This window comes from Oncorhynchus mykiss, chromosome 25, assembly GCF_057628025.1.
Source record: "Oncorhynchus mykiss isolate SJ-2025 chromosome 25, ASM5762802v1, whole genome shotgun sequence".
Taxonomy (NCBI): Eukaryota; Metazoa; Chordata; class Actinopteri; order Salmoniformes; family Salmonidae; genus Oncorhynchus; species Oncorhynchus mykiss.
Window position 1 is genome coordinate 87,880,733 of NC_143046.1, and position 26,768 is coordinate 87,907,500.

At 44.9% G+C, this 26,768-nt stretch overlaps 1 protein-coding gene across 1 annotated transcript in view; it reads left to right on the forward strand.

The window, feature by feature from the left end:
- LOC110505964 (glycogen phosphorylase, liver form) overlaps positions 1–18,790 on the forward strand; it is a 29,204-nt gene extending 10,414 nt beyond the window's left edge. Inside the window, exons 7-20 of the mRNA XM_090221356.1 lie at positions 1,313–1,395; positions 1,780–1,917; positions 2,009–2,101; positions 4,137–4,283; positions 6,494–6,657; positions 10,074–10,188; positions 10,308–10,409; positions 11,042–11,189; positions 11,425–11,483; positions 12,052–12,193; positions 16,215–16,422; positions 16,845–16,979; positions 17,413–17,479; positions 18,144–18,790. Of these exons, the coding sequence (XP_090077482.1) occupies positions 1,313–1,395; positions 1,780–1,917; positions 2,009–2,101; positions 4,137–4,283; positions 6,494–6,657; positions 10,074–10,188; positions 10,308–10,409; positions 11,042–11,189; positions 11,425–11,483; positions 12,052–12,193; positions 16,215–16,422; positions 16,845–16,979; positions 17,413–17,479; positions 18,144–18,332 (1,790 nt within the window). The 3' untranslated portion in view covers positions 18,333–18,790. The remainder of the gene's footprint in view (positions 1–1,312; positions 1,396–1,779; positions 1,918–2,008; positions 2,102–4,136; positions 4,284–6,493; positions 6,658–10,073; positions 10,189–10,307; positions 10,410–11,041; positions 11,190–11,424; positions 11,484–12,051; positions 12,194–16,214; positions 16,423–16,844; positions 16,980–17,412; positions 17,480–18,143) is intronic.
- Positions 18,791–26,768: the final 7,978 nt, after the last annotated feature.

Below are 26,768 nucleotides of genomic sequence, written 5' to 3' on the forward strand. Positions count from 1 at the left end.
CCACCCGTGTAGCCAATGCTCCACGTGATTTGGTTAGGAATTCGACAACCATTACAACCTTAGCTTATACTGAGGTTTTTGTGGTCTCTACTCAAACCTTCGCCCCCTCGGTGATCGAGGTACTCATGGTCTCGAGGATTTCCTCAGGTGGGGTTTTTATTCGGAACAGTAGAAAAAGGCGGTCCAAGGATGTCAGATCATGTTTATGGGGGCGTTAACGGTTTAAAATCACATTATATAATTTCACAGTTTCATCTTTACTCATTCGTTTTATGCAATAATTAGACGCATACCTCATAATCGAGGCTCCTGTATAAACAGAGATATGGTAATGTGGCTGTATTGTCTTTCGCAAACAAACTAAACGGACCGGGTCGTAGCTAGCTTCTCCACCGACCGTTTACACATTCTCCAAAACATGGACATTGTTCAGTTCTCAAGTTCTGTGACGTAGAAGTTCTACTGTGAAACGCTCTCTCTCTCTATACTGCATGGCCCTGAGGAGAGTCTCCTCCAGGAATTTACGACCTGAGATAACAGAACCTGGGTGTAGGAGGGAGGGGGAGAGAGAGAAGGGGATGCCACACTATATACGCAGAAAGGGCCACGTCATGACAGTGGCCAGGAGGATGACATTACTTTTTTGTAACCCTGCCTACTCAGAGCTAGCTCTGGTCCATGGTGTTAGTGTGGCTTGCTTGAAGAAGGCTGTGTTAGCGAGCTGTAATAACGCCCTGGACCAGAGCTAACTTTGACTCTAACTTGAGATGCAAGCAGTTTAGTCACCCCTGTCAACTAAATTACGTGTTTTTGCCAATGTACGCTTTGCGGAGGAAACAAAGTCGCACACATCTCAAGTTAGAATCCAGGCCTAAATGATGACAGCATTGAACCGGTGAGTCTAGTGAATAATATGAAGCCGTTTCTTCTCCTGAGAAACAGAAATCTACTAGTCTTCTCCCATTTAAGGTCCCTGTTAAATCACTTCTATGTCTTCTCCCATTAAGGTCCCTGTTAAATCACTTATATGTCCGCTCCCATTTAAGGTAGGGTAGCCTAGGGGTTAGAGCGTTGGACTAGTAACCGAAAGGTTGCAAATTCATATCCCTGAGCTGACAAGGTACAAATCTGTCGTTCTGCCCCTGAACAGGCAGTTAACCCACTGTTCCTAGGCCGTCATTGAAGATAAGAATTTGTCATTAACTGACTTGCCTAGTTAAATAAAGGTAAAATAAATAAAAATCACTTCTATGTCCTCTCCCATTAAAGTCCCTGTTAAATCACTTCTATGTGTCATTCTATGTCTCCTCAGTCAATGTTGGAGATTACATCCAAGCTGTTCTGGACAGGAATCTGGCGGAGAATATTTCTCGTGTCCTCTACCCCAACGATAACGTAAGTTCTAGATTGGTACATTGACCACGTAGGTGTTAGTCCATTTTGTCTCCCTCCTGCTCTCTTTCGCGTCGTTTAGCAGACGCTCTTACCCAGAGCGACTTACAATACTGAGTGCATACATATTCAATGATTTTTCACACACTGGTCCCCTCCTGAGAATTGAACCCACAACCCTGGTGTTGCAACCACCATGCTCTACCAACTGTGTGTGTTAAATTCTCACTTGGCACCTCTTGTTTTCTCCCCCTCCTATTTGTGGATGTTTCCTGATAGGCCCTGGTCTAAAGTAGTGCACTACCCTATGGGCCCTGGTCTAAAATAGTGCACTAACGTATAGGGTGCCATTTCGGCACGCACACCTTGATTCCTCCACTGTTGTAGTTCTTTGAAGGGAAGGAGCTGCGGCTGAAGCAGGAGTACTTTGTGGTGGCTGCTACCCTCCAGGACATCATCAGACGCTTCAAGAACTCCAAGAAGGGCTTCTCCGGCCCGGTCTCCTTCGACAGCTTCCCAGAGAAAGTAGGTTACTTATTGATTTATCACGACTCCACTGAATCCTAACAACAACAACAACAAATACAGTTGGTTGTTCTTTTTTTTGTGTTGACAGGTGGCCATCCAGCTGAATGACACTCATCCTGCCATGGCCATCCCAGAGCTCATGAGGGTCTTTGTGGACATTGAGAAACTCGACTGGGACACGGTGCGTTTTAAGAGAGGGAGTGGATGAAACTGATTATTTATTGTATGAAAATAAAACCACTAACTTTATCTAACTTGCATAATAAGTCTTTGTGTGTGTGGTATGTTGGGTAGATGAATGAAAAGCCATGCAGCACCTTGAACCCTAAAGCCATACAGCACCTTGAACCCTAAAGCCATACAGCACCTTGAACCCTAAAGCCATACAGCACCTTGAACCCTAAAGCCATACAGCACCTTGAACCCTAAAGCCATACAGCACCTTGAACCCTAAAGCCATACAGCACCCTGAACCCTAAAGCCATACAGCACCTTGAACCCTAAAGCCATGCAGCACCTTGAACCCTAAAGCCATACAGCACCCTGAACCCTAAAGCCATGCAGCACCTTGAACCCTAAAGCCATACAGCACCTTGAACCCTAAAGCCATGCAGCACCTTGAACCCTAAAGCTATGCAGCACCTTGAACCCTAAAGCCATGCAGCACCTTGAACCCTAAAGCCATGCAGCACCTTGAAGCACCTTTATGTCATAGAACAAGTGCCTCGTCTGTCGTAGCCTGGTATATCCACAGAAGTTGGCTATAGAGCACAAAACAGATCTGGGGCCATCAAATCAAATGTTATTGGTCACATACACATATTTAGCAGATGTTATTGCGGGTGTAGAGAAATGCTTGTGTTTCTAGCTCCAACAGTAGTATCTAACTAAATGCTTGTGTTCCCAGCTCCAACAGTGCAGTAAATCTAACTAAATGCTTGTGTTCCTAGCTCCAACAGTGCAGTAATATCTAACTAAATGCTTGTGTTCCTAGCTCCAACAGTGCAGTAGTATCTAACTAAATGCTTGTGTTCCTAGCTCCAACAGTGCAGTAATATCTAACTAAATGCTTGTGTTCCCAGCTCCAACAGTGCAGTAATATCTAACTAAATGCTTGTGTTCCCAGCTCCAACAGTGCAGTAAATCTAACTAAATGCTTGTGTTCCTAGCTCCAACAGTGCAGTAATATCTAACTAAATGCTTGTGTTCCTAGCTCCAACAGTAATATCTAACTAAATGCTTGTGTTCCTGGCTCCAACAGTGCAGTAGTATCTAACTAAATGCTTGTGTTCCCAGCTCCAACAGTGCAGTAATATCTAACTAAATGCTTGTGTTCCTAGCTCCAACAGTGCAGTAGTATCTAACTAAATGCTTGTGTTCCCGGCTCCAACAGTGCAGTAGTATCTAACTAAATGCTTGTGTTCCTAGCTCCAACAGTGTAGTAGTATCTAACTAAATGCTGGTGTTCCTAGCTCCAACAGTGCAGTAGTATCTAACTAAATGCTTGTGTTCCTAGCTCCAACAGTGCAGTAATATCTAACTAAATGCTTGTGTTTCTAGCTCCAACAGTGCAGTAGTATCTAACTAAATGCTTGTGTTTCTAGCTCCAACAGTGCAGTAGTATCTAACTAAATGCTTGTGTTCCCAGCTCCAACAGTGCAGTAGTATCTAACTAAATGCTTGTGTTTCTAGCTCCAACAGTGCAGTAGTATTTAACTAAATGCTTGTGTTTCTAGCTCCAACAGTGCAGTAGTATCTAACTAAATGCTTGTGTTCCTGGCTCCAACAGTGCAGTAGTATCTAACTAAATGCTTGTGTTCCTAGCTCCAACAGTGCAGTAGTATCTAACTAAATGCTTGTGTTCCTGGCTCCAACAGTGCAGTAGTATCTAACTAAATGCTTGTGTTCCTAGCTCCAACAGTGCAGTAGTATCTAACTAAATGCTTGTGTTCCCAGCTCCAACAGTGCAGTAGTATCTAACTAAATGCTTGTGTTCCCAGCTCCAACAGTGCAGCAGTATCTAACAATACGCACATCTAAAAGTAATGGAATTAAGAAATGTATAAATATTTGGATGAGCAATGTTGTAGTGGCGTTGACTAGAATATATCAGAATAGACCTATGAGATGAGTAAAGCAGTATGTAATCGTGATTTAAAGTGACCAGGCTATTCGGTGTGTACTGCGCTATTAGAACCATTGCTCTGTCCTATCAGGCGTGGGCCATCACCAAGCGGACCTTTGCGTACACCAATCACACGGTGCTTCCCGAGGCTCTGGAGCGCTGGCCCATTGGCCTGCTGGAGACCCTGCTGCCCAGACACCTCCAGATCATCTACAGGATCAACCAGGGCCACCTGGACGTACGTACTGTATAGACTGGGTTCAGTGGGTCGTATTCTGATGTACCACTATAGACTGGGTTCAGTGGGTGGTATTCTGATGTACCACTATAGACTGGGTTCAGTGGGTGGTATTCTGATGTACCACTATAGACTGGGTTCAGTGGGTCGTATTCTGTTGTACCACTATAGACTGGGTTCAGTGGGTGGTATTCTGATGTACCACTATAGACTGGGTTCAGTGGGTCGTATTCTGATGTACCACTATAGACTGGGTTCAGTGGGTGGTATTCTGATGTACCACTATAGACTGGGTTCAGTGGGTCGTATTCTGATGTACCACTATAGACTGGGTTCAGTGGGTCGTATTCTGATGTACCACTATAGACTGGGTTCAGTGGGTCGTATTCTGATGTACCACTATAGACTGGGTTCAGTGGGTCGTATTCTGATGTACCACTATAGACTGGGTTCAGTGGGTCGTATTCTGATGTACCACTATAGACTGGGTTCAGTGGGTCATATTCTGATGTACCACTATAGACTGGGTTCAGTGGGTCGTATTCTGATGTACCACTATAGACTGGGTTCAGTGGGTCGTATTCTGATGTACCACTATAGACTGGGTTCAGTGGGTCGTATTCTGATGTACCACTATAGACTGGGTTCAGTGGGTCGTATTCTGATGTACGTACTGTATAGACTGGGTTCAGTGGGTCGTATTCTGATGTACCACTATAGACTGGGTTCAGTGGGTGGTATTCTGATGTACGTACTGTATAGACTGGGTTCAGTGGGTCGTATTCTGATGTACGTACTGTATAGACTGGGTTCAGTGGGTCGTATTCTGATGTACCACTATAGACTGGGTTCAGTGGGTGGTATTCTGTTGTACCACTATGGACTGGGTTCAGTGGGTCGTATTCTGATGTACGTACTGTATAGACTGGGTTCAGTGGGTCGTATTCTGATGTACCACTATAGACTGGGTTCAGTGGGTCGTATTCTGTTGTACCACTATAGACTGGGTTCAGTGGGTCGTATTCTGATGTACCACTATAGACTGGGTTCAGTGGGTCGTATTCTGATGTACCACTATAGACTGGGTTCAGTGGGTCGTATTCTGATGTACATACTGTATAGACTGGGTTCAGTGGGTCGTATTCTGATGTACCACTATAGACTGGGTTCAGTGGGTGGTATTCTGTTGTACCACTATAGACTGGGTTCAGTGGGTCGTATTCTGATGTACCCCTATAGACTGGGTTCAGTGGGTCGTATTCTGATGTACCACTATAGACTGGGTTCAGTGGGTGGTATTCTGTTGTACCACTATGGACTGGGTTCAGTGGGTCGTATTCTGATGTACGTACTGTATAGACTGGGTTCAGTGGGTCGTATTCTGATGTACCACTATAGACTGGGTTCAGTGGGTCGTATTCTGTTGTACCACTATAGACTGGGTTCAGTGGGTCGTATTCTGATGTACCACTATAGACTGGGTTCAGTGGGTCGTATTCTGATGTACCACTATAGACTGGGTTCAGTGGGTCGTATTCTGATGTACCACTATAGACTGGGTTCAGTGGGTGGTATTCTGATGTACGTACTGTATAGACTGGGTTCAGTGGGTCGTATTCTGATGTACGTACTGTATAGACTGGGTTCAGTGGGTCGTATTCTGATGTACCACTATAGACTGGGTTCAGTGGGTCGTATTCTGATGTACCACTATAGACTGGGTTCAGTGGGTCGTATTCTGATGTACCACTATAGACTGGGTTCAGTGGGTCGTATTCTGATGTACCACTATAGACTGGGTTCAGTGGGTCGTATTCTGATGTACCACTATAGACTGGGTTCAGTGGGTCGTATTCTGATGTACATACTGTATAGACTGGGTTCAGTGGGTCGTATTCTGATGTACCACTATAGACTGGGTTCAGTGGGTGGTATTCTGTTGTACCACTATAGACTGGGCTGTGCTCCCTGCTAAGAGTATGAATACATTGATACTGAATGACTTGAAATGTATCCCCCTGACAAGACTCATGGACACTCATCCGGTCCCCATCAGCTCCCTACTCCTCCTCTTGGCCCTAATTCATCCATAGACATGCTGCTTGTACTGTGTCAATAACTGTTCAGATTGGCAGAATCATGTGGTTTTTAGGAGGGATATGGAGCGGATTGGGACCAGCTGACACTGTGTGTTTCTGGTGTCGCTCCAGGAGATTTCGGCTCTCTTCCCAGAGGACATGGATCGGATGCGCAGGATGTCTCTGATCGAGGAGGACGGGGGAAAGAGGGTCAACATGGCTCACCTGTGCATCGTGGGATCTCACGCCGTCAACGGAGTCGCTGAGATACACTCCAACATCATCAAGACTGACGTGTAAGATGGTTCATCTCTACTGTATTCTCCCTGATTAGTAACAGCTTTCTCTCAGATGTGTAAGATGGTTCATCTCTACTGTATTCTCCCTGATAGTAACAGCTTTCTCTCAGATGTGTAAGATGGGGCTTCTCTACTGTATTCTCCCTGATAGTAACAGCTTTCTCTCAGATGTAAGATGGGTCATCTCTACTGTATTCTCCCTGATAGTAACAGCTTTCTCTCAGATGTGTAAGATGGTTCATCTCTACTGTATTCTCCCTGATAGTAACAGCTTTCTCTCAGATGTGTAAGATGGGGCTTCTCTACTGTATTCTCCCTGATAGTAACAGCTTTCTCTCAGATGTGTACGATGGGGCTTCTCTACTGTATTCTCCCTGATAGTAACAGCTTTCTCTCAGATGTGTAAGATGGTTCATCTCTACTGTATTCTCCCTGATAGTAACAGCTTTCTCTCAGATGTGTAAGATGGTTCATCTCTACTGTATTCTCCCTGATAGTAACAGCTTTCTCTCAGATGTGTAAGATGGTTAATCTCTACTGTATTCTCCCTGATAGTAACAGCTTTCTCTCAGATGTGTACGATGGGGCTTCTCTACTGTATTCTCCCTGATAGTAACAGCTTTCTCTCAGATGTGTAAGATGGTTCATCTCTACTGTATTCTCCCTGATAGTAACAGCTTTCTCTCAGATGTGTAAGATGGTTCATCTCTACTGTATTCTCCCTGATAGTAACAGCTTTCTCTCAGATGTGTACGATGGTTCATCTCTACTGTATTCTCCCTGATAGTAACAGCTTTCTCTCAGATGTGTAAGATGGTTCATCTCTACTGTATTCTCCCTGATAGTAACAGCTTTCTCTCAGATGTGTAAGATGGTTCATCTCTACTGTATTCTCCCTGATAGTAACAGCTTTCTCTCAGATGTGTAAGATGGTTCATCTCTACTGTATTCTCCCTGATAGTAACAGCTTTCTCTCAGATGTGTAAGATGGTTCATCTCTACTGTATTCTCCCTGATAGTAACAGCTTTCTCTCAGATGTGTAAGATGGTTCATCTCTACTGTATTCTCCCTGATAGTAACAGCTTTCTCTCAGACGTGTAAGATGGTTCATCTCTACTGTATTCTCCCTGATAGTAACAGCTTTCTCTCAGATGTGTAAGATGGTTCATCTCTACTGTATTCTCCCTGATAGTAACAGCTTTCTCTCAGATGTGTACGATGGTTCATCTCTACTGTATTCTCCCTGATTAGTAACAGCTTTCTCTCAGATGTGTACGATGGTTCATCTCTACTGTATTCTCCCTGATAGTAACAGCTTTCTCTCAGATGTGTAAAATGGTTAATCTCTACTGTATTCTCCCTGATAGTAACAGCTTTCTCTCAGATGTGTAAGATGGTTCATCTCTACTGTATTCTCCCTGATTAGTAACAGCTTTCTCTCAGATGTGTACGATGGTTCATCTCTACTGTATTCTCCCTGATAGTAACAGCTTTCTCTCAGATGTAAGATGGTTAATCTCTACTGTATTCTCCCTGATAGTAACAGCTTTCTCTCAGATGTGTAAGATGGTTCATCTCTACTGTATTCTCCCTGATAGTAACAGCTTTCTCTCAGATGTGTAAGATGGTTAATCTCTACTGTATTCTCCCTGATAGTAACAGCTTTCTCTCAGATGTGTACGATGGGGCTTCTCTACTGTATTCTCCCTGATAGTAACAGCTTTCTCTCAGATGTGTAAGATGGTTCATCTCTACTGTATTCTCCCTGATAGTAACAGCTTTCTCTCAGATGTGTACGATGGTTCATCTCTACTGTATTCTCCCTGATAGTAACAGCTTTCTCTCAGATGTGTAAAATGGTTAATCTCTACTGTATTCTCCCTGATAGTAACAGCTTTCTCTCAGATGTGTAAGATGGTTCATCTCTACTGTATTCTCCCTGATAGTAACAGCTTTCTCTCAGATGTGTAAGATGGTTCATCTCTACTGTATTCTCCCTGATAGTAACAGCTTTCTCTCAGATGTAAGATGGTTCATCTCTACTGTATTCTCCCTGATAGTAACAGCTTTCTCTCAGATGTGTAAGATGGTTCATCTCTACTGTATTCTCCCTGATAGTAACAGCTTTCTCTCAGATGTGTACGATGGGGCTTCTCTAGGTTGTGTAAGAGAAACTCCCAACTGTCTGAAACCAGGGGCGGCGGGTAGCCTAGTGGTTAGAGTGTAGGGGAGGCGGGTAGCCTAGTGGTTAGTGTAGGGGAGGCGGGTAGCCTAGTGGTTAGTGTAGGGGAGGCGGGTAGCCTAGTGGTTAGTGTAGGGGAGGCGGGTAGCCTAGTGGTTAGTGTAGAGGCGGCGGGTAGCCTGGCGGTTAGTGTAGGGGAGGCGGCGGGTAGCCTGGCGGTTAGTGTAGGGGAGGCGGCGGGTAGCCTGGCGGTTAGTGTAGGGGAGGCGGCGGGTAGCCTGGCGGTTAGTGTAGGGGAGGCGGCGGGTAGCCTGGCGGTTAGTGTAGGGGAGGCGGCGGGTAGCCTGGCGGTTAGTGTAGGGGAGGCGGCGGGTAGCCTGGCGGTTAGTGTAGGGGAGGCGGCGGGTAGCCTGGCGGTTAGTGTAGGGGAGGCGGCGGGTAGCCTGGCGGTTAGTGTAGGGGAGGCGGTTAGCCTAGCGGTTAGTGTAGGGGAGGCGGGTAGCCTGGCGGTTAGTGTAGGGGGCAGCAGTTACACTAGTGGTTAGAGTGTAGGGGCGGCGGGTAGCCTGGTGGTTAGAGTGTAGGGGCGGCGGGTAGCCTGGCGGTTAGTGTAGGGGAGGCGGTTAGCCTAGCGGTTAGTGTAGGGGAGGCGGGTAGCCTGGCGGTTAGTGTAGGGGGCAGCAGTTACACTAGTGGTTAGAGTGTAGGGGCGGCGGGTAGCCTGGTGGTTAGAGTGTAGGGGCGGCGGGTAGCCTGGTGGTTAGAGTGTAGGGGCGGCGGGTAGCCTGGTGGTTAGAGTGTAGGGGCGGCAGGTAGCCTGGTGGTTAGAGTGTAGAGGTGGCAGGTAGCCTAGTGGTTAGAGTGGAGGGGGGCGGCAGTTACACTAGTGGTTAGAGTGTAGGGGCAGCAGGTAGCCTAGTGGTTAGATCGAATCCATGAGCTGATAAGGTTAAATTCTGTCGTTCTGCCCCTGAACAAGGCAGTTAACCCACCGTTCCTAGGCCGTCATTGTAAATAAGAATTTGTTCTTAACTGACTTGCCTAGTTTAAATAAAAATATATATTTTTAAATGTAACCTTCTGAACAACTGTTTTTGCTACGGTGAGCCTTATTGAACAGTCTGGAACATTGTTGTTTTTGCTACGGTGAGCCTTATTGAACACGATTCTACCGTCTTCTAGTAGCGTCCTTCTAGAATCTAAAATATATTTCTTTTTTTGTTCTGAAAGGTTCCGAGACTTCAGCGAATTAGAACCGGAGAAGTTCCAGAACAAGACCAATGGCATCACTCCTAGACGCTGGCTCCTCCTCTGTAACCCGGGATTGGCTGAGCTCATTGCTGAGGTTTGATTGGCGTCTTTGATTGTCCGTTTTTATCTCCTTTGATATTCCTGTATCTTTTGAATGCAAATTTCTTTGCTGATCTGCTGTCACCTTCATGTACTTTGTCTACATGATTCTAGGCCATTGGGGAGGAATATGTGAAGGACCTCAGCCAGTTACAGAAGCTCAATGAGCTGGTAGACGATGATACCTTCATTAGAGATGTGTCTAAAGTCAAGCAGGTAAAGTCTCCCCACCCCTTCATTAACAACAGTCAACATGCATGGCCTACAATGGCTCATGGGGCATATTTGTGACTTCTACTCTGTTTATTTACTGTTCTGGAGAACCATGCCATTTCCCAATAGTAATATTGGCAGATAATGACCCCCGCCCCCCCCCCCCTCCCATGGATAAAAACAATGTTCCAGCCAAGCAAACGATCCAACCAACGGAATAAATACACGATGAGTACACGTCAGTGTGGAACTCCTAATTCCATGCAAACTCGGCGCAGACAGGAAGTTGACCATATATAATGCCATGCAAACTCAGCGTAGACAGGAAGTTGACCATATATAATTCCATACAAACTCGGAGCAGGCAGGAAGTTGACCATATATAATTCCATGCAAACTCGGCGTAGACGATAAGTTGACCATATATAATTGGGTTTTGTTCCTAGGTACACGTGTTGGGGCTTGTTGCTTATGTTACTATTTCATAAGATCATCCTTTCCAACTGAGTGTTAGGGCCCCCGGTCAGGTGTTAGGGCCCCCGGTCAGAAGTGTTAGGGCCCCTGGTCAGAGGGAGTACATTCACTACAAGGGAATAGAATGCCATGTGTATCAAGTCAAGTCTTTCTGTGCCCAGGATAACAAGGAGAAGTTTTCCCAGTACCTGGAGAAAGAGTACATGGTGGAAATCAACCCGTCCTCCATGTTTGACGTTCACGTCAAGAGGATTCACGAGTACAAGCGCCAGCTCCTCAACTGCCTTCACATTGTCACCATGTACAACCGTACGTTGTGTGTGTGTGTGTGTGTATATAGTGCACTAGTTTTGTCAAATGGGGAATAGGGTGGCATTTGGGATCCTCGCCTCCCTGCCTCATGATGACCCTTGGTTATATATGATCTGTGAAGCTTCAACGTAGGCCTTTTTATAAAGGGTTATGAAGGCTTCATTTAGGCGTTATAATAAGTAACACCTTATTGTTTAAAATCTGATCAAATATTTTCTTTTGTTTTTTGAAGGCATCAGGAAGAACCCAAAAGCACCTTTTGTTCCCCGGACTGTGATCATTGGTGGCAAGGTACGTACCGAACTACCTTCAACTCTTTCTCTCAATATCGGAAAAGAGAGAATGACCTCCTGACTTTCTCATTTCAATGGGGTTTTGAGGAGGAGGAAAGGGGACACGAGGAATCAAGACAATGCAAATTGACATTCTCCCTGTGTCTTTCATGTATTCCTTACACCCTCTCCCCTCGTTTTCATAATCTATTGGCGGGAAAGGCTCGAAGGGGAGGAACTGTGGCTCTTCTACTTCAGATGTATTTTGAGAAGGAAGTGAGGAGAGGGGACACCCTAGTGAAATTAATTGACACTTTAGGGGGCCCCTGGTAAAAAGTACTGCACTATCATGACCCCTAGGGGCCCCTGGTAAAAAAAAAAGTAGTGACAAACCCAGTGGCGTTGCAGTTCTTGATACAAACCGGTGCGCCTGGCACCTACTACCCTACCCCGTTCAAAGGCACTATGACCCCTAGGGGCCCTGGTTAAAAGTAGTGCACTAAATATAGTGAAAATGTTTTTTTTGATGCAACCCCATGAATGGAGGAAAGCGACATTTGAGAAGGATCCTTTGTCTCCCTCTACAGGCTGCGCCGGGGTACCACATGGCCAAGATGATCATCAAGCTGATCACGGCTGTGGGAGAGGTGGTCAACAAAGATCCTGTGGTGGGCAGCAAGCTGAAGGTCATCTACCTGGAGAACTACAGAGTCTCTCTGGCTGAGAAAGGTACTGTCTCTATCTGGAGAACTACAGAGTCTCTCTGGCTGAGAAAGGTACTGTCTCTATCTGGAGAACTACAGAGTCTCTCTGGCTGAGAAAGGTACTGTCTCTATCTGGAGAACTACAGAGTCTCTCTGGCTGGGAAAGGTACTGTCTCTATCTGGAGAACTACAGAGTCTCTCTGGCTGGGAAAGGTACTGTCTCTACCTGGAGAACTACAGAGTCTCTCTGGCTGAGAAAGGTACTGTCTCTACCTGGAGAACTACAGAGTCTCTCTGGCTGAGAAAGGTACTGTCTCTACCTGGAGAACTACAGAGTCTCTCTGGCTGAGAAAGTTACTGTCTCTATCTGGAGAACTACAGAGTCTCTCTGGCTGAGAAAGGTACTGTCTATATCTGGAGAACTACAGAGTCTCTCTGGCTGAGAAAGGTACTGTCTATATATGGAGAACTACAGAGTCTCTCTGTCTGAGAAAGGTACTGTCTCTACCTGGAGAACTACAGAGTCTCTCTGTCTGAGAAAGGTACTGTCTATATCTGGAGAACTACAGAGTCTCTCTGGCTGAGAAAGGTACTGTCTCTACCTGGAGAACTACAGAGTCTCTCTGTCTGAGAAAGGTACTGTCTCTACCTGGAGAACTACAGAGTCTCTCTGTCTGAGAAAGGTACTGTCTATATCTGGAGAACTACAGAGTCTCTCTGGCTGAGAAAGGTACTGTCTATCTACAGTCGCTAGTGAAAGTCATGGGCTTTGCTCTTTTTTTTTTCATATCTATTTTGATCTTGACAAACTCCCCAGTCCCTGCCAGTGACTAGCATACCCATAACATGATGCTGCCAACATAATACTTAACCTTTTCAGGGGAAAAGCATCACCATTATCCTTGTGGGAGTATTAGTGATGTCCAGGTAACAGCCAAAATAAAATAAACCGTCAACATATAAAGCATCTTAAAAAGGGTTTTTGGGTCACCGTGAGTCAGAACAGCTTCAATGCACCTCGGCATAGATTCTACAAATGTCTGGAACTCTATTGGAGGGATGCGACAACATTCTTCCACCAGAAATTCCATAATTCTGTGTGGGTTTTTTTGTGTGTGTGTTGATGATGGTGGAAAACACTGTCTCGGGCGTCGCTCCAGAATCTTCCGGTAGCGTTCATTTGGGTTGAGATCTGGTGACTGAGACGGCCACGGCATATGGTTTACATCGTCTTCATGCTCATGAAACCATTGTGACCACTCGTGCCCTGTGGATGAGGGAATTGTCATCCTGTGGGAGGCGTAGCCAAAATAATGGCCTGCCCAACATTTTTGTGTGACCCTAAGCATGATGGGATGTTAATTGTTTAATTCGCCCAGGAACTACACCTGTGTAGAAGCACCTGCTTTCAATATACTTTGTGTCCTTCATTTACTCAAGTGTTTCCTTTATTTTGGCAATTACTCTATTAGATACAGGTAGCTCTAAACGGGTGTCCCAAATGTGCCAGGTAGCCTAGCGGTTAAGAACATTGGGCCAATAACCGAAAGGTTGCTGGTTTGAATCCCCAAGCCGGCTAGGTAAAAAAAAGTCTCTGCCCTTGAGCAATGAACTTAAACCTAATTGTTCCTGTTAGTCTCTCTGGATAAGAGAGTCTGCTAAATGACTCACTACTGTAAGTCTCTCTGGATCAGAGAGTCTGCTAAATGACTCACTAATGTTAGTCTCTCTGGATCAGAGTCTGCTAAATGACTCACTAATGTAAGTCTCTGGATAAGAGAGTCTGCTAAATTACTCACTACTGTAAGTCTCTCTCTGGATAAGAGAGTCTGCTAAATGACTCACTACTGTAAGTCTCTCTCTGGATAAGAGAGTCTGCTAAATGACTCACTACTGTAAGTCTCTGGATAAGAGAGTCTGCTAAATGACTCACTACTGTAAGTCTCTCTGGATAAGAGTCTGCTAAATGACTCACTACTGTAAGTCTCTCTGGATAAGAGTCTGCTAAATGACTCACTACTGTAAGTCTCTGGATGAGTCTGCTGAGTAAGTCTCTCTGGATAAGAGTCTGCTAAATGACTCAGTACTGTAAGTCTCTCTGGATAAGAGTCTGCTAAATGACTCACTACTGTAAGTCTCTCTGGATAAGAGAGTCTGCTAAATGACTCACTACTGTAAGTCTCTCTGGATAAGAGAGTCTGCTGAATGACTCAGTACTGTAAGTCTCTCTGGATAAGAGTCTGCTGAATGACTCAGTACTGTAAGTCTCTGGATAAGAGTCTGCTAAATGACTCAGTACTGTAAGTCTCTCTGGATAAGAGTCTGCTGAATGACTCACTACTGTAAGTCTCTCTGGATAAGAGAGTCTGCTAAATGACTCACTACTGTAAGTCTCTGGATAAGAGAGTCTGCTGAATGACTCAGTACTGTAAGTCTCTCTGGATAAGAGAGTCTGCTAAATGACTCACTACTGTAAGTCTCTGGATAAGAGTCTGCTGAATGACTCACTACTGTAAGTCTCTGGATAAGAGTCTGCTGAATGACTCACTACTGTAAGTCTCTCTGGATAAGAGAGTCTGCTAAATGACTCACTACTGTAAGTCTCTGGATAAGAGAGTCTGCTAAATGACTCAGTACTGTAAGTCTCTGGATAAGAGAGTCTGCTAAATGACTCAGTACTGTAAGTCTCTCTGGATAAGAGAGTCTGCTAAATGACTCAGTACTGTAAGTCTCTCTGGATAAGAGAGTCTGCTGAATGACTCAGTACTGTAAGTCTCTCTGGATAAGAGAGTCTGCTGAATGACTCAGTACTGTAAGTCTCTGGATAAGAGAGTCTGCTAAATGACTCAGTACTGTAAGTCTCTCTGGATAAGAGAGTCTGCTGAATGACCCACTACTGTAAGTCTCTCTGGATAAGAGTCTGCTGAATGACTCACTACTGTAAGTCTCTCTGGATAAGAGTCTGCTGAATGACTCAGTACTGTAAGTCTCTGGATAAGAGTCTGCTGAATGACTCACTACTGTAAGTCTCTGGATAAGAGTCTGCTGAATGACTCACTACTGTAAGTCTCTGGATAAGAGTCTGCTGAATGACTCAGTACTGTAAGTCTCTGGATAAGAGTCTGCTGAATGACTCAGTACTGTAAGTCTCTCTGGATAAGAGTCTGCTGAATGACTCAGTACTGTAAGTCTCTGGATAAGAGTCTGCTGAATGACTCACTACTGTAAGTCTCTCTGGATAAGAGTCTGCTGAATGACTCACTACTGTAAGTCTCTCTGGATAAGAGTCTGCTGAATGACTCAGTACTGTAAGTCTCTGGATAAGAGAGTCTGCTGAATGACTCAGTACTGTAAGTCTCTGGATAAGAGAGTCTGCTGAATGACTAACATGAGCAATGTAAATGTAAATCGGGCCCTGGTCAGAAGTAGTGCACTATAAACTGTGTCCTGTATTAGAGATGGATCGGTTTTTCTATATCTATTTCCCCCCTACTGTAATCTATTTCCCCCCCTACTGTAATCTATTTCCCCCCTACTGTAATCTATTTCCCCCCTACTGTAATCTATTTCCCCCCCTACTGTAATCTATTTCCCCCCTACTGTAATCTATTTCCCCCCTACTGTAATCTATTTCCCCCCCTACTGTAATCTATTTCCCCCCTACTGTAATCTATTTCCCCCCCTACTGTAATCTATTTCCCCCTTACTGTAATCTATTTCCCCCCTACTGTAATCTATTTTCCCCCCCTACTGTAATCTATTTTCCCCCCCTACTGTAATCTATTCTCCCCCTACTGTAATCTATTTTTCCCCCCTACTGTAATCTATTCTCCCCCTACTGTAATCTACCCCCCCCTACTGTAATCTATTTCCCCCCTACTGTAATCTATTCCCCCCCCCCCCTGTTGTAATCTATTTTCCCCCCTTACTGTAATCTATTTTCCCCCCTTACTGTAATCTATGTCCCCCTACTGTAATCTATTCCCCCCCCCCCCCCCCTGTTGTAATCTATTTCCCCCCCTGTTGTAATCTATGTCCCCCTACAGTAATCCCAGCCACAGACCTGTCTGAGCAGATCTCCACAGCTGGCACGGAGGCGTCCGGCACTGGCAACATGAAGTTCATGCTGAACGGAGCGCTCACCATCGGCACCATGGACGGAGCCAACGTAGAGATGGCCGAGGAGGCTGGAGAGGAGAACATGTTCATCTTCGGCATGAGGGTGGAGGACGTGGCAGAGATGGACGCACAGGGGTAACACACACACACACACACACACACACACACACACACACACACACACACACACACACAGGGGGACATAGAGGGTAGGGTTTGTTTTCCCAAAATATATCTAATACTTATCTAAGGGTCATACTTTATGCAATGCCACATCGACCACGCCACATCGACCACGCCACATCGACCACGCCACATCGACCACGCCGCATCGACCACGCCGCATCGACCACGCCATAAAGTTATGCGATGCTTAACTCAATAAGAATCTTGACTCGTGTGTGTGTGATTTACTGAGGAAGTAATCCATGAACACATTGTTGACCAGTTTTGGTTGAAAGGGAAGTTGCTCTATTGTAAACCTTGTAATGTAGAGATGTGACTATGTCGTCTTGTTGTGAGAAATGTTGCTACTCCGCCTGTTCTCTCCTCTTAAGCTACGATGCCATGACGTATTACCAGAAGATTCCAGAACTGAAGCAAGCCATTGATCAGATCAACAGTGGATTCTTCTGTCCCAAACAACCAGAGCTCTTCAAAGACGTCACCAATATGCTTTTCAACCATGACCGGTAGGTAGTGGCTGTGAACGGCACCCTATTCCCTATATAGTGCACTACTTTTGACCAGGCCCTATGGCACCCTATTCCCTATATAGTGCACTACTTTTGACCAGGCCCTATGGCACCCTATTCCCTATATAGTGCACTACTTTTGACCAGGCCCTATGGCACCCTATTCCCTATATAGTGCACTACTTTTGACCAGGCCCTGGTCGAAAGCAGTCAACTGTAAAAGGAATTGGATGCCATTTTGGGATGGAAGACATAGAATTACCAGAAGGGTCGAGGAACGCCTCTCCAGTCAATTTGACTGCAACACCCCATCTCAGAACATTGATTTGAATGGGAATGTTGATTCCAGTAATTGAAATTTCTATGGCTACAGTACTGTTGGCTGCTGTGGTCCTTCCTGAGTCTTGGCATTGACTGTCTCTGTCTTCAGCTTCAAGGTGTTTGCAGACTATGAGGACTACATAAAGTGCCAGGAGAAAGTCAACGAACTATATCAGGTAATCATCATTATCCTCCATGTACCTCTAGTTAATAATGACTATATCAGGTAATCATCATTATTCCCCCATGTACCTCTAGTTAATGACTATATCAGGTAATCATCATTATTCCCTCATGTACCTCTAGTTAATCATCATTATCCTCCATGTACCTCTAGTTAATGACTATATCAGGTAATCATCATTATTCCCCCATGTACCTCTAGTTAATGACTATATTAGGTAATCATCATTATTCCCCATGTACCTCTAGTTAATGACTATATCGGCAATCATCATTATCCTCCATGTACCTCTAGTTAATGACTATATCAGGTAATCATCATTATCCTCCATGTACCTCTAGTTAATGACTATATCAGGTAATCATCATTATTCCCCATGTACCTCTAGTTAATGACTATATCAGGTAATCATCATTATCCGCCATGTACCTCTAGTTAATGACTATATCAGGTAATCATCATTATTCTCCCATGTACCTCTAGTTAATGACTATATCAGGTAATCATCATTATCCTCCATGTTTGCACTCACTACTGCAAGTCTTTTCAGACAAAAGTGTGTGTGTGTGTGTGTGTGTGTGTGTGTGTGTGTGTGTAAAAAATAGCTGAATGACCCAAATGTGAAAGTAAAGTGGCATATGTTTTTTTTCCCTTAGAACCCGAGGGAGTGGACCAAGATGGTGATCAAGAACATCGCTGCGTCTGGGAAGTTCTCTAGCGACCGCACCATCACCGACTACGCCACGGAGGTGTGGGGGGTGGAGCCTACAGATCTGAAGATCCCACCCCCCAATGAGCCACGCGAGGCCCTCGACGAGACGGCCAGGGCGCTGAGGGAGAAGTGAGGCTGCCTGGTGTGGTGTGACCAGGGTGAAGTTACCCCTAGATGCTGTTCTAGTCAGTTTAGCGTCCAGTCCACACTAATGGTTAAGGTTAGGATTGGGAGATGGGGAAGCTAATCCTTGACCTGTACCTAGGGAAAACTTCACCCCAGATTGCCTGCCGTTATTTAAAGGGAAAATCTAAAAATATGTAACTCAATAAACGGAGCTCTTTATGTAAAGCAGTTGACTACTTAATAACAGTCTGTTACATACTTACTTTCAGCATAAACAAACAGTGTTCTATTTTTCTGACCCCGTCTTCTAGGTGCTACACTGTTGCTACCAGATTCTTACCGTGTCTTTCAGTTGCCAACTGGCTCATACTGTACTTGAAAGTGAAGTTATCAAAACTTTATTATGACCCTTAATTTTCAAATATTCTGTATTGTTACTTAAAAAATAAATCTAATCGTCTCTGATCTGATGTATTTTAATGTTTTATTTTTCAACTAATAGTGACATTATGAACATGGTTACAGACAAGTATGAGAGAGCCTAGTACAATACAAAATCTGACTCGGAACATGGACACGCCGCCATGAAAGTTCCAGTGAGGACAAAGGACACGACAATGAACAGACTATGTTCCGTCCTGTTGGTACGCTTAGCCACCGGACAAAAGCAGCCAAAAAGTGCTCAGCATATGTGGGAACACCTTCAAGACCGTTCGAAAAGCATTCCCGCTGAAGCTGGTTGAGAGAATGCCAAGAGTGTGCAAAGCTGTCATCAAGGCAAAGGGTGGCTATTTGAAGAATATAAAATGTACTTATATCAGTTTAACACTTTTTTTTGGTACATGATTCCATGTGTTATTTCATAGTTACAATGTAGGGAAAAAAGTACAAATAAAGAAACCCTTGAATGAGTAGGTGTTCTAAAACTTTTGACCGGTAGTGTGTGTGTGTGTGTGTGTGTGTGTGTGTTTTTTAAAAAAAAAATTAATATACAGTGGGGCAAAAAAGTATTTAGTCAGCCACCAATTGTGCAAGTTCTCCCACTTAAAAAGATGAGAGGCCTGTAATTTTCATCATGGGTACACTTCAACTATGACAGACAAAATGAGGGGAAAAAAAATCCAGGTGCCATTAATACAGGTAACGAGTGGAGGACAGAGGAGCCTCTTAAAGAAGTTACAGGTCTGTGAGAGCCAGAAATCTTGCTTGTTTGTAGGTGTCCAAATACTTATTTTCCACCATAATTTGCAAATAAATTCATAAAAAATCCTACAATGTGATTTTCTGGATTTTTTTGTCAAATTTTTATCTGTCCCACTGTATAGTGCCTTTGGAAAGTATTCAGACTCCTTGACTCTTCCCGCATTTTGTTACGTTACAGCCTTATTCTAAAATGTATTAAATATATATAATTCTCAGCAATCTACACACACTACCCAATAATGACAGAGAAAACCAGGTTTTCAATACATTGTTGGAAATGCATTAAAAATAAAAACATAAGTATTCAGACCCTTTGCTTTGTGACTCAATTGAGCTCAGGTGCATCCTGTTTCCATTGATCATCCTTGAGATGTGTCTACAACTTGATTGGAGTAAATTCAATTGATTGGGCATGATTTGGAAAGGCACACACCTGTCTATATATAAGGTTGCACAGTTGACAGTGCATGTCAGAGCAAAAACCAAGCCATGTGGTTGGAAAAACAATTCCGTAGAGCTCCGAGACAGGATTGTGTTGAGGCACAGATCTGGGGAAGGGTACCAAATAATGTCTGCCGCATTGAAGGTCCCCAAGAACACAGTGGCCTCCATCATTGTTAAATGGAAGAAGTTTGAAACCCCTAAGACTCTTCCTCGAGCTGACCGCCCGGCCAAACTGAGCAATCGGGGGGAGAAGGGTGACCAAGAACTCTGCTAGAGCTCTTGAGTTCCTCCTGTGGAGATGAGAGAACCTTCCAGAAGGACAACCATCTCTGCAGCACTCCACCAATCGGGCCTTTACGGTAGAGTGGACAGACAGAAGCCACTCCCCAATAAAAGGCACCTTGGAGTTTTCCAAAAGGCACCTAAAGACCATTTGAAACAAGATTCTCTGGAATGATAAAACCAAGATTAAACTCTTTGGCCTGAATGCCAAGCGTCACATCTGAAGGGAACCTGGCACTATCATGCTACGGTGAAGCATGATGGTTGCAGCATCATACTGTGGGTATGTTTTTCAGCTGCAGGGACTGGGAGACTAGCCAGGATCGAGGGAAAGACGACAGGACAAGTCTCTGAATGTCCTTGAGTGGCCCAGCCAGAGCCCGGACTTGAACCCCATCGAACATCTCTGGAGAGACCTGAAAATTGCTGTGTAGCAACGCTCCCCATCCAACCTGACAGAGCTTGAGAATATCTGCAGAAAAGAATGGTAGAAACTCCCCAAATACAGGTGTTCCAAGCTTGTAGCATCATACCCAAGAAGACTTGAGGCTGTAATCGCTGCCAAAGGTGCTTCAACAAAGTACTGAATAAAGGCTCTGAATACTTATATAAATGTGATATTTTTTTGTTTGTTGCTGAAATGTCTAAATAGCTCCTTTTCCTTTGTCATTATGGGCTATCGTGTGTAGATTGATGTAAAAAAAATTATTAATTCATTTTTAGAATAAATAGAATATTTTTAGTAACGTAACAAAATGTGGAATACATCAAAGGGGTCTGAATACTTTCCAAAGGCACGGCCTCATATATATATATATATATATATAACTAGGCTATGCTGGAACCAGGCTATGCTGGAACCAGGCTATGCTGTTGAAGGTGCAATTCTGGTGGCTCCACACACCAACATGGAGGACGATTCTGGTGTCTCTGTCGGTCGTTGTCTCTCTCTCTCATATATATATATCAGGGGGAAAGACGCCAGGACAAGTCTCTGAATGTCCTTGAGTGGCCCAGCCAGAGCCCGGACTTGAACCCCATATATATATATATATATATAAGAGAGAGACAACGACCGACAGAGACACCAGAATCGTCCTCCGTGTTGGTTTGTGGAGCCACCAGAATTGCACCATCAACAGCATAGCTTGGTTCCAGCATAGCCTGGTTCCGGATCTGCTTGTACTCTTTGCAACAGATGATGATCTCTTGCTTTTGCTTTTTCCCTCTCTCCTTCGCTGTCAAGCCAAACATGGAAATATGTCACGACAAACATTTCTGTCATAGATCCATTATTAATGTTATGTTCAATCACTGACCTCACGGCCAGACTGTTTGGCATGACAATATGTGAAAAGCTTGGCCTGTCTGACAGACAGACTGGTACCAGTCACAGACATTAAAAACAGCAGGAAAAATAATTGAGTGCACCATAAATCAGTTGAATATAAGAAATTATGGCTAGTTGAGAAATCAAAAATCATTACATGGCTAACTGTGAAGGTAGGTAAAACTCATATTACAGTCTGCTCATTTGCTAATGTTGACCACTAGGGGCACTACAGACTTATTTAATGTTGACCACTGGGTGGCGCTACAGACTTATTTAATGTTGACCACTAGGTGGCACTACAGACTTATTTAATGTTGACCACTGGGTGGCGCTACAGACTTATTTAATGTTGACCACTGGGTGGCGCTACAGACTTATTTAATGTTGACCACTGGGTGGCGCTACAGACTTATTTAATGTTGACCACTGGGTGGCGCTACAGACTTATTTAATGTTGACCACTGGGTGGCGCTACAGACTTCTGTTCATCACCAATATCAGAATATGACTAATATGCATGGGAGAATCTCAATGCATTTCCTTGATTCCTTGTGTCCTCTCCTCGCCTCCTCAAAATCCATTGGGGGAGAAGGTTTGAGTGGAGGGACCTCTGACCTCATCCAATGGGTTTTGAGAAGGAGAGGATGTGAGGAGTCATTGACGTTATGTCTATATTTCCCGATTCTCCACACTTTCACCAAAGTCCCCGTCATGGATTTAAAAACATATTAGATTGGTGTAGGAACTGTCTGGAGGGAGGAACTCCCCTTGCTCCTGTATCTTCACAGCATCATTGGTCACCACCCTCCATAGAGAGTTCACACACAATCTCCTCCATTTTGAGGAAAAGAGTCTAGAATGAAACCAAAATCTTCAAACACAAACTCCTTTCTCCTGAAGTCTACATTTGTTCACTACTTCAGATTGTTCCCACAAATCTAAACTCATCGGGTTGATGGAGGCATGGGATAGAGGGAGTTTCCACCAAACCAAATGTGTCACGTGTGCCAAAATACAGTGAAATGTTTACTTGCAAGCCCTTAACCAAACAATGCAGTTTTAAGAAAAAATAAGTGTTAAAATATTTACTAAATAAACAGTCCAGGTAGCCATTTGGTTAGCTGTTCAGGAGTCTTATGGCTTGAGGGTAGAAGCTGTTAAGAAGCATTTTGGACCTAGACTTGGTGCTCCGGTACTGCTTGCCATTGGAGGCCGAGCAGTTGTCATACCAGGTGGTGATGCAACCAGTCAGGATGCTTTCGATGTTTCAGTCTCCTGAGGGGGAATAGGTTTTGTCGTGCCCTCTTCACGACTGTCTTTGTGTGTTTGAACCAAGACAGTTCGTTGGTGATGTGGAAACCAAGGAACATGAAGCTCTCAACCTGCTCCACTACAGCCCCGTCGATGAGAATGGGGGCGTGCTCTGCCCTCATTTTCCTGTAGTCCACGATCATCTCCTTTGTCTTGATCACGATGAGGGAGAGGTTGAGCATGCACCCCTGAGTGGCCACCGTGTTGAGGATCAGCGTAGCAGATGTGTTGTTACCTACCCTTACCACCTGGAGACGGCCTGTCAGGAAGTCCAGGATCCAGTTGCAGAGGGAGGTGTTAGTCCCAGGGTCCTTAGCTTAGTGATAAGCTTTGAGGGCACTATGGTGTTGAACACTGAGCTGTAGTCAATGAATAGCATTCTCACGTAGGTGTTCCTTTTGTCAAGGTGGGAAAGGGCAATGTGGATTGCAATAGAGATTGCGTCATCTTTTGGGACTGTATGCAAATTGGAGTGGGTCTAGGGTTTCTGGGATAATGGTGTTGATGTGAGCCATGACCAGCCTTTCAAAGCACTTCATGACTACAGACGTGAATGCTAAGGGTCGGAAGCCATTTAGGCAGGTTACCTTAGTGTTCTTGGGCACATGGACTATTGTGGTCTGCTTAAAACATGTTGGTATTACAGACTCTGTCAGGAACAGGTTGAAAATGTAAGTGAAGACACTTGCCAGTTGGTCAGCGCATGCTCGGAGTACACGTCCTGGTAATCCGTCTGTTGACCTGTTTAAAGATCTTACTCACATCAGCTACTGAGACCGTGATCACACAGTCGTCCGGAACAGCTGGTGCTCTCATGCATGCTTCAGAGTTGCTTGCCTCGAAGGGCGCATAGAAGTAATGTTGCTCGTCTGGTAAGCTTGTGTCACTGGGAAGCTCACGGCTGTGCTTCCCTTTATTGTCATCTGACCACTTCCGTATTGAGTGAGTCATTGGTACTTCCTGCTTTAGTTTTTGCTTGTAAGCAGGAATCAGGAGGATAGAGTTACGGTCAGATTTGCCAAATGGAGGGTGAGGGAGAGCTTTGTACTCCTCTCTGTGTGTGGAGTAAAGGTGGTCTAGAGTTTTTTTTCCACCTGGTTGCACATGTAACATAGAGCTCGTTGAGTGCAGTCTTAGTGCCAGCATCGGTAATGGCAATTTGAGCTACAGTTCCTACCAAATGAGTTACAGTTCCTACCAGATGAGTTACAGTTCCTACCAGATGAGTTACAGTACCTACCAGATGAGCTACAGTTCCTACCAGATGAGCTACAGTACCTACCAAATGAGCTACAGTACCTACCAGATGAGTTACAGTTCCTACCAGATGAGTTACAGTACCTACCAAATGAGCTACAGTACCTACCAGATGAGTTACAGTACCTACCAAATGAGCTACAGTTCCTACCAGATGAGTTACAGTACCTACCAGATGAGTTACAGTTCCTACCAGACGAGTTACAGTTCCTACCAGATGAGTTACAGTTCCTACCAGATGAGTTACAGTTCCTACCAGATGAGTTACAGTACCTACAAAATGAGCTACAGTTCCTACCAGATGAGTTACAGTTCCTACCAGATGAGTTACAGTTCCTACCAGATTAGTTACAGTTCCTACCAGATGAGTTACAGTTCCTACCAGATGAGTTACAGTTCCTACCAGATGAGTTACAGTTCCTACCAGATGAGTTACAGTACCTACCAGATGAGTTACAGTACCTACCAGATGAGTTACAGTTCCTACCAGATGAGTTACAGTACCTACAAAATGAGCTACAGTTCCTACCAGATGAGTTACAGTTCCTACCAGACGAGTTACAGTTCCTACCAGATGAGTTACAGTACCTACCAGATGAGTTACAGTTCCTACCAGACGAGTTACAGTTCCTACCAGATGAGTTACAGTTCCTACCAGATGAGTTAGAGTACCAACCAGATGAGTTCAGTTCCTACCAGATGAAGTCCTATAGACTTCTGAGAATGCATTTTTATTGTTGTCAAATGTCCCTTGACACCCCATCCCTAAGTCTTACAGGATGCTGTGACACATCTAAGTCTGGTAATGGTCAATATATGTGTATATACAGTTGATTTGCTTCCTGACAGTCATTGTATAATATGCTCCATATCAATCAATAGGGTCAGACTGACCTCGTCGACTCACACCAGTGGGAGTAGACGACATGTATCCGTGGAAACGGGCAGAGAATGACAGGTATGTAGACGATGCACAGAAATAAAGTAACTTTCTTCTGTCTGGCCAGCCCCTGAGAACTAACAGAGATAAGATAAGAACACTGTGTTGTCCAATAGGATTACACAAAAAAATACAAATGGGTCTCTGGCTTACAGAGAAAAAAAAAGAAAAAAAATATGAATCATTCTTTCAGACTTTATTGTGGTATAATGAGGCAGTTGGGAATGTTCTGAACATACAAGAGAGGCCTTTTAATAGGCCAAAACAATTGCAGTGCTGTGTATTTTAATTGACAAAAACGTGACACATCTATATATACTCATAGATGAATTACTGGTAGGCTGTGATGTCATAATGTAGTCCACCAGCAGACTGGCTTTCCATTCTATTGAGACTGGGGGATGAGGTTAGCTATGGCAACGCTGAGCCTGGGGGATGAGGTTAGCTATGGTAACGCTGAGCCTTGGGGATGAGGTTAGCTATGGCAATGCTGAGTCTGGGGGATGAGGTTAGCTATGGCAACGCTGAGCCTGGGGGATGAGGATAGCTATGGCAACGCTGAGCCTGGGGGATGAGGTTAGTTATGACAACGCTGAGCCTTGGGGATGAGGTTAGCTATGGCAATGCTGAGCCTTGGGGATGAGGTTAGCTATGGCAATGCTGAGCCTGGGGGATGAGGTTAGCTATGGCAATGCTGAGTCTGGGGGATGAGGTTAGCTATGGCAATGCTGAGTCTGGGGGATGAGGTTAGCTATGGCAACGCTGAGCCTGGGGGATGAGGTTAGTTATGGTAACGCTGAGCCTGGGGGATGAGGTTAGCTATGGTAACGCTGAGCCTGGGGGATGAGGTTAGTTATGGTAACGCTGAGCCTGGGGGATGAGGTTAGTTATGGTAACGCTGAGCCTGGGGGATGAGGTTAGCTATGGCAATGCTGAGCCTGGGGGATGAGGTTAGCTATGGCAAAGCTGAGCCTGGGGGATGAGGTTAGTTATGGTAACACTGAGCCTGGGGGATGTTAGCTATGGCAACACTGAGTCTGGGGGATGAGGTTAGCTATGGCAACGCTGAGCCTGGGGGATGAGGTTAGTTATGGTAACGCTGAGCCTGGGGGATGAGGTTAGTTATGGTAACGCTGAGTCTGGGGGATGAGGTTAGTTATGGTAACGCTGAGCCTGGGGGATGAGGTTAGCTATGGCAACGCTGAGCCTGGGGGATGAGGTTAGCTATGGCAACGCTGAGCCTGGGGGATGAGGTTAGTTATGGTAACGCTGAGCCTGGGGGATGAGGTTAGCTATGGCAACACTGAGTCTGGGGGATGAGGTTAGTTATGGTAACGCTGAGCCTCGGGGATGAGGTTAGCTATGGCAACGCTGAGCCTGGGGGATGAGGTTAGCTATGGCAATGCTGAGCCTGGGGGATGAGGTTAGCTATGGCAACGCTGAGCCTGGGGGATGAGGTTAGTTATGGTAACACTGAGCCTGGGGGATGTTAGCTATGGCAACACTGAGTCTGGGGGATGAGGTTAGCTATGGCAATGCTGAGCCTGGGGGATGAGGTTAGCTATGGCAACGCTGAGCCTGGGGGATGAGGTTAGTTATGGTAACGCTGAGCCTGGGGGATGAGGTTAGTTATGGTAACGCTGAGCCTGGGGGATGAGGTTAGCTATGGCAAC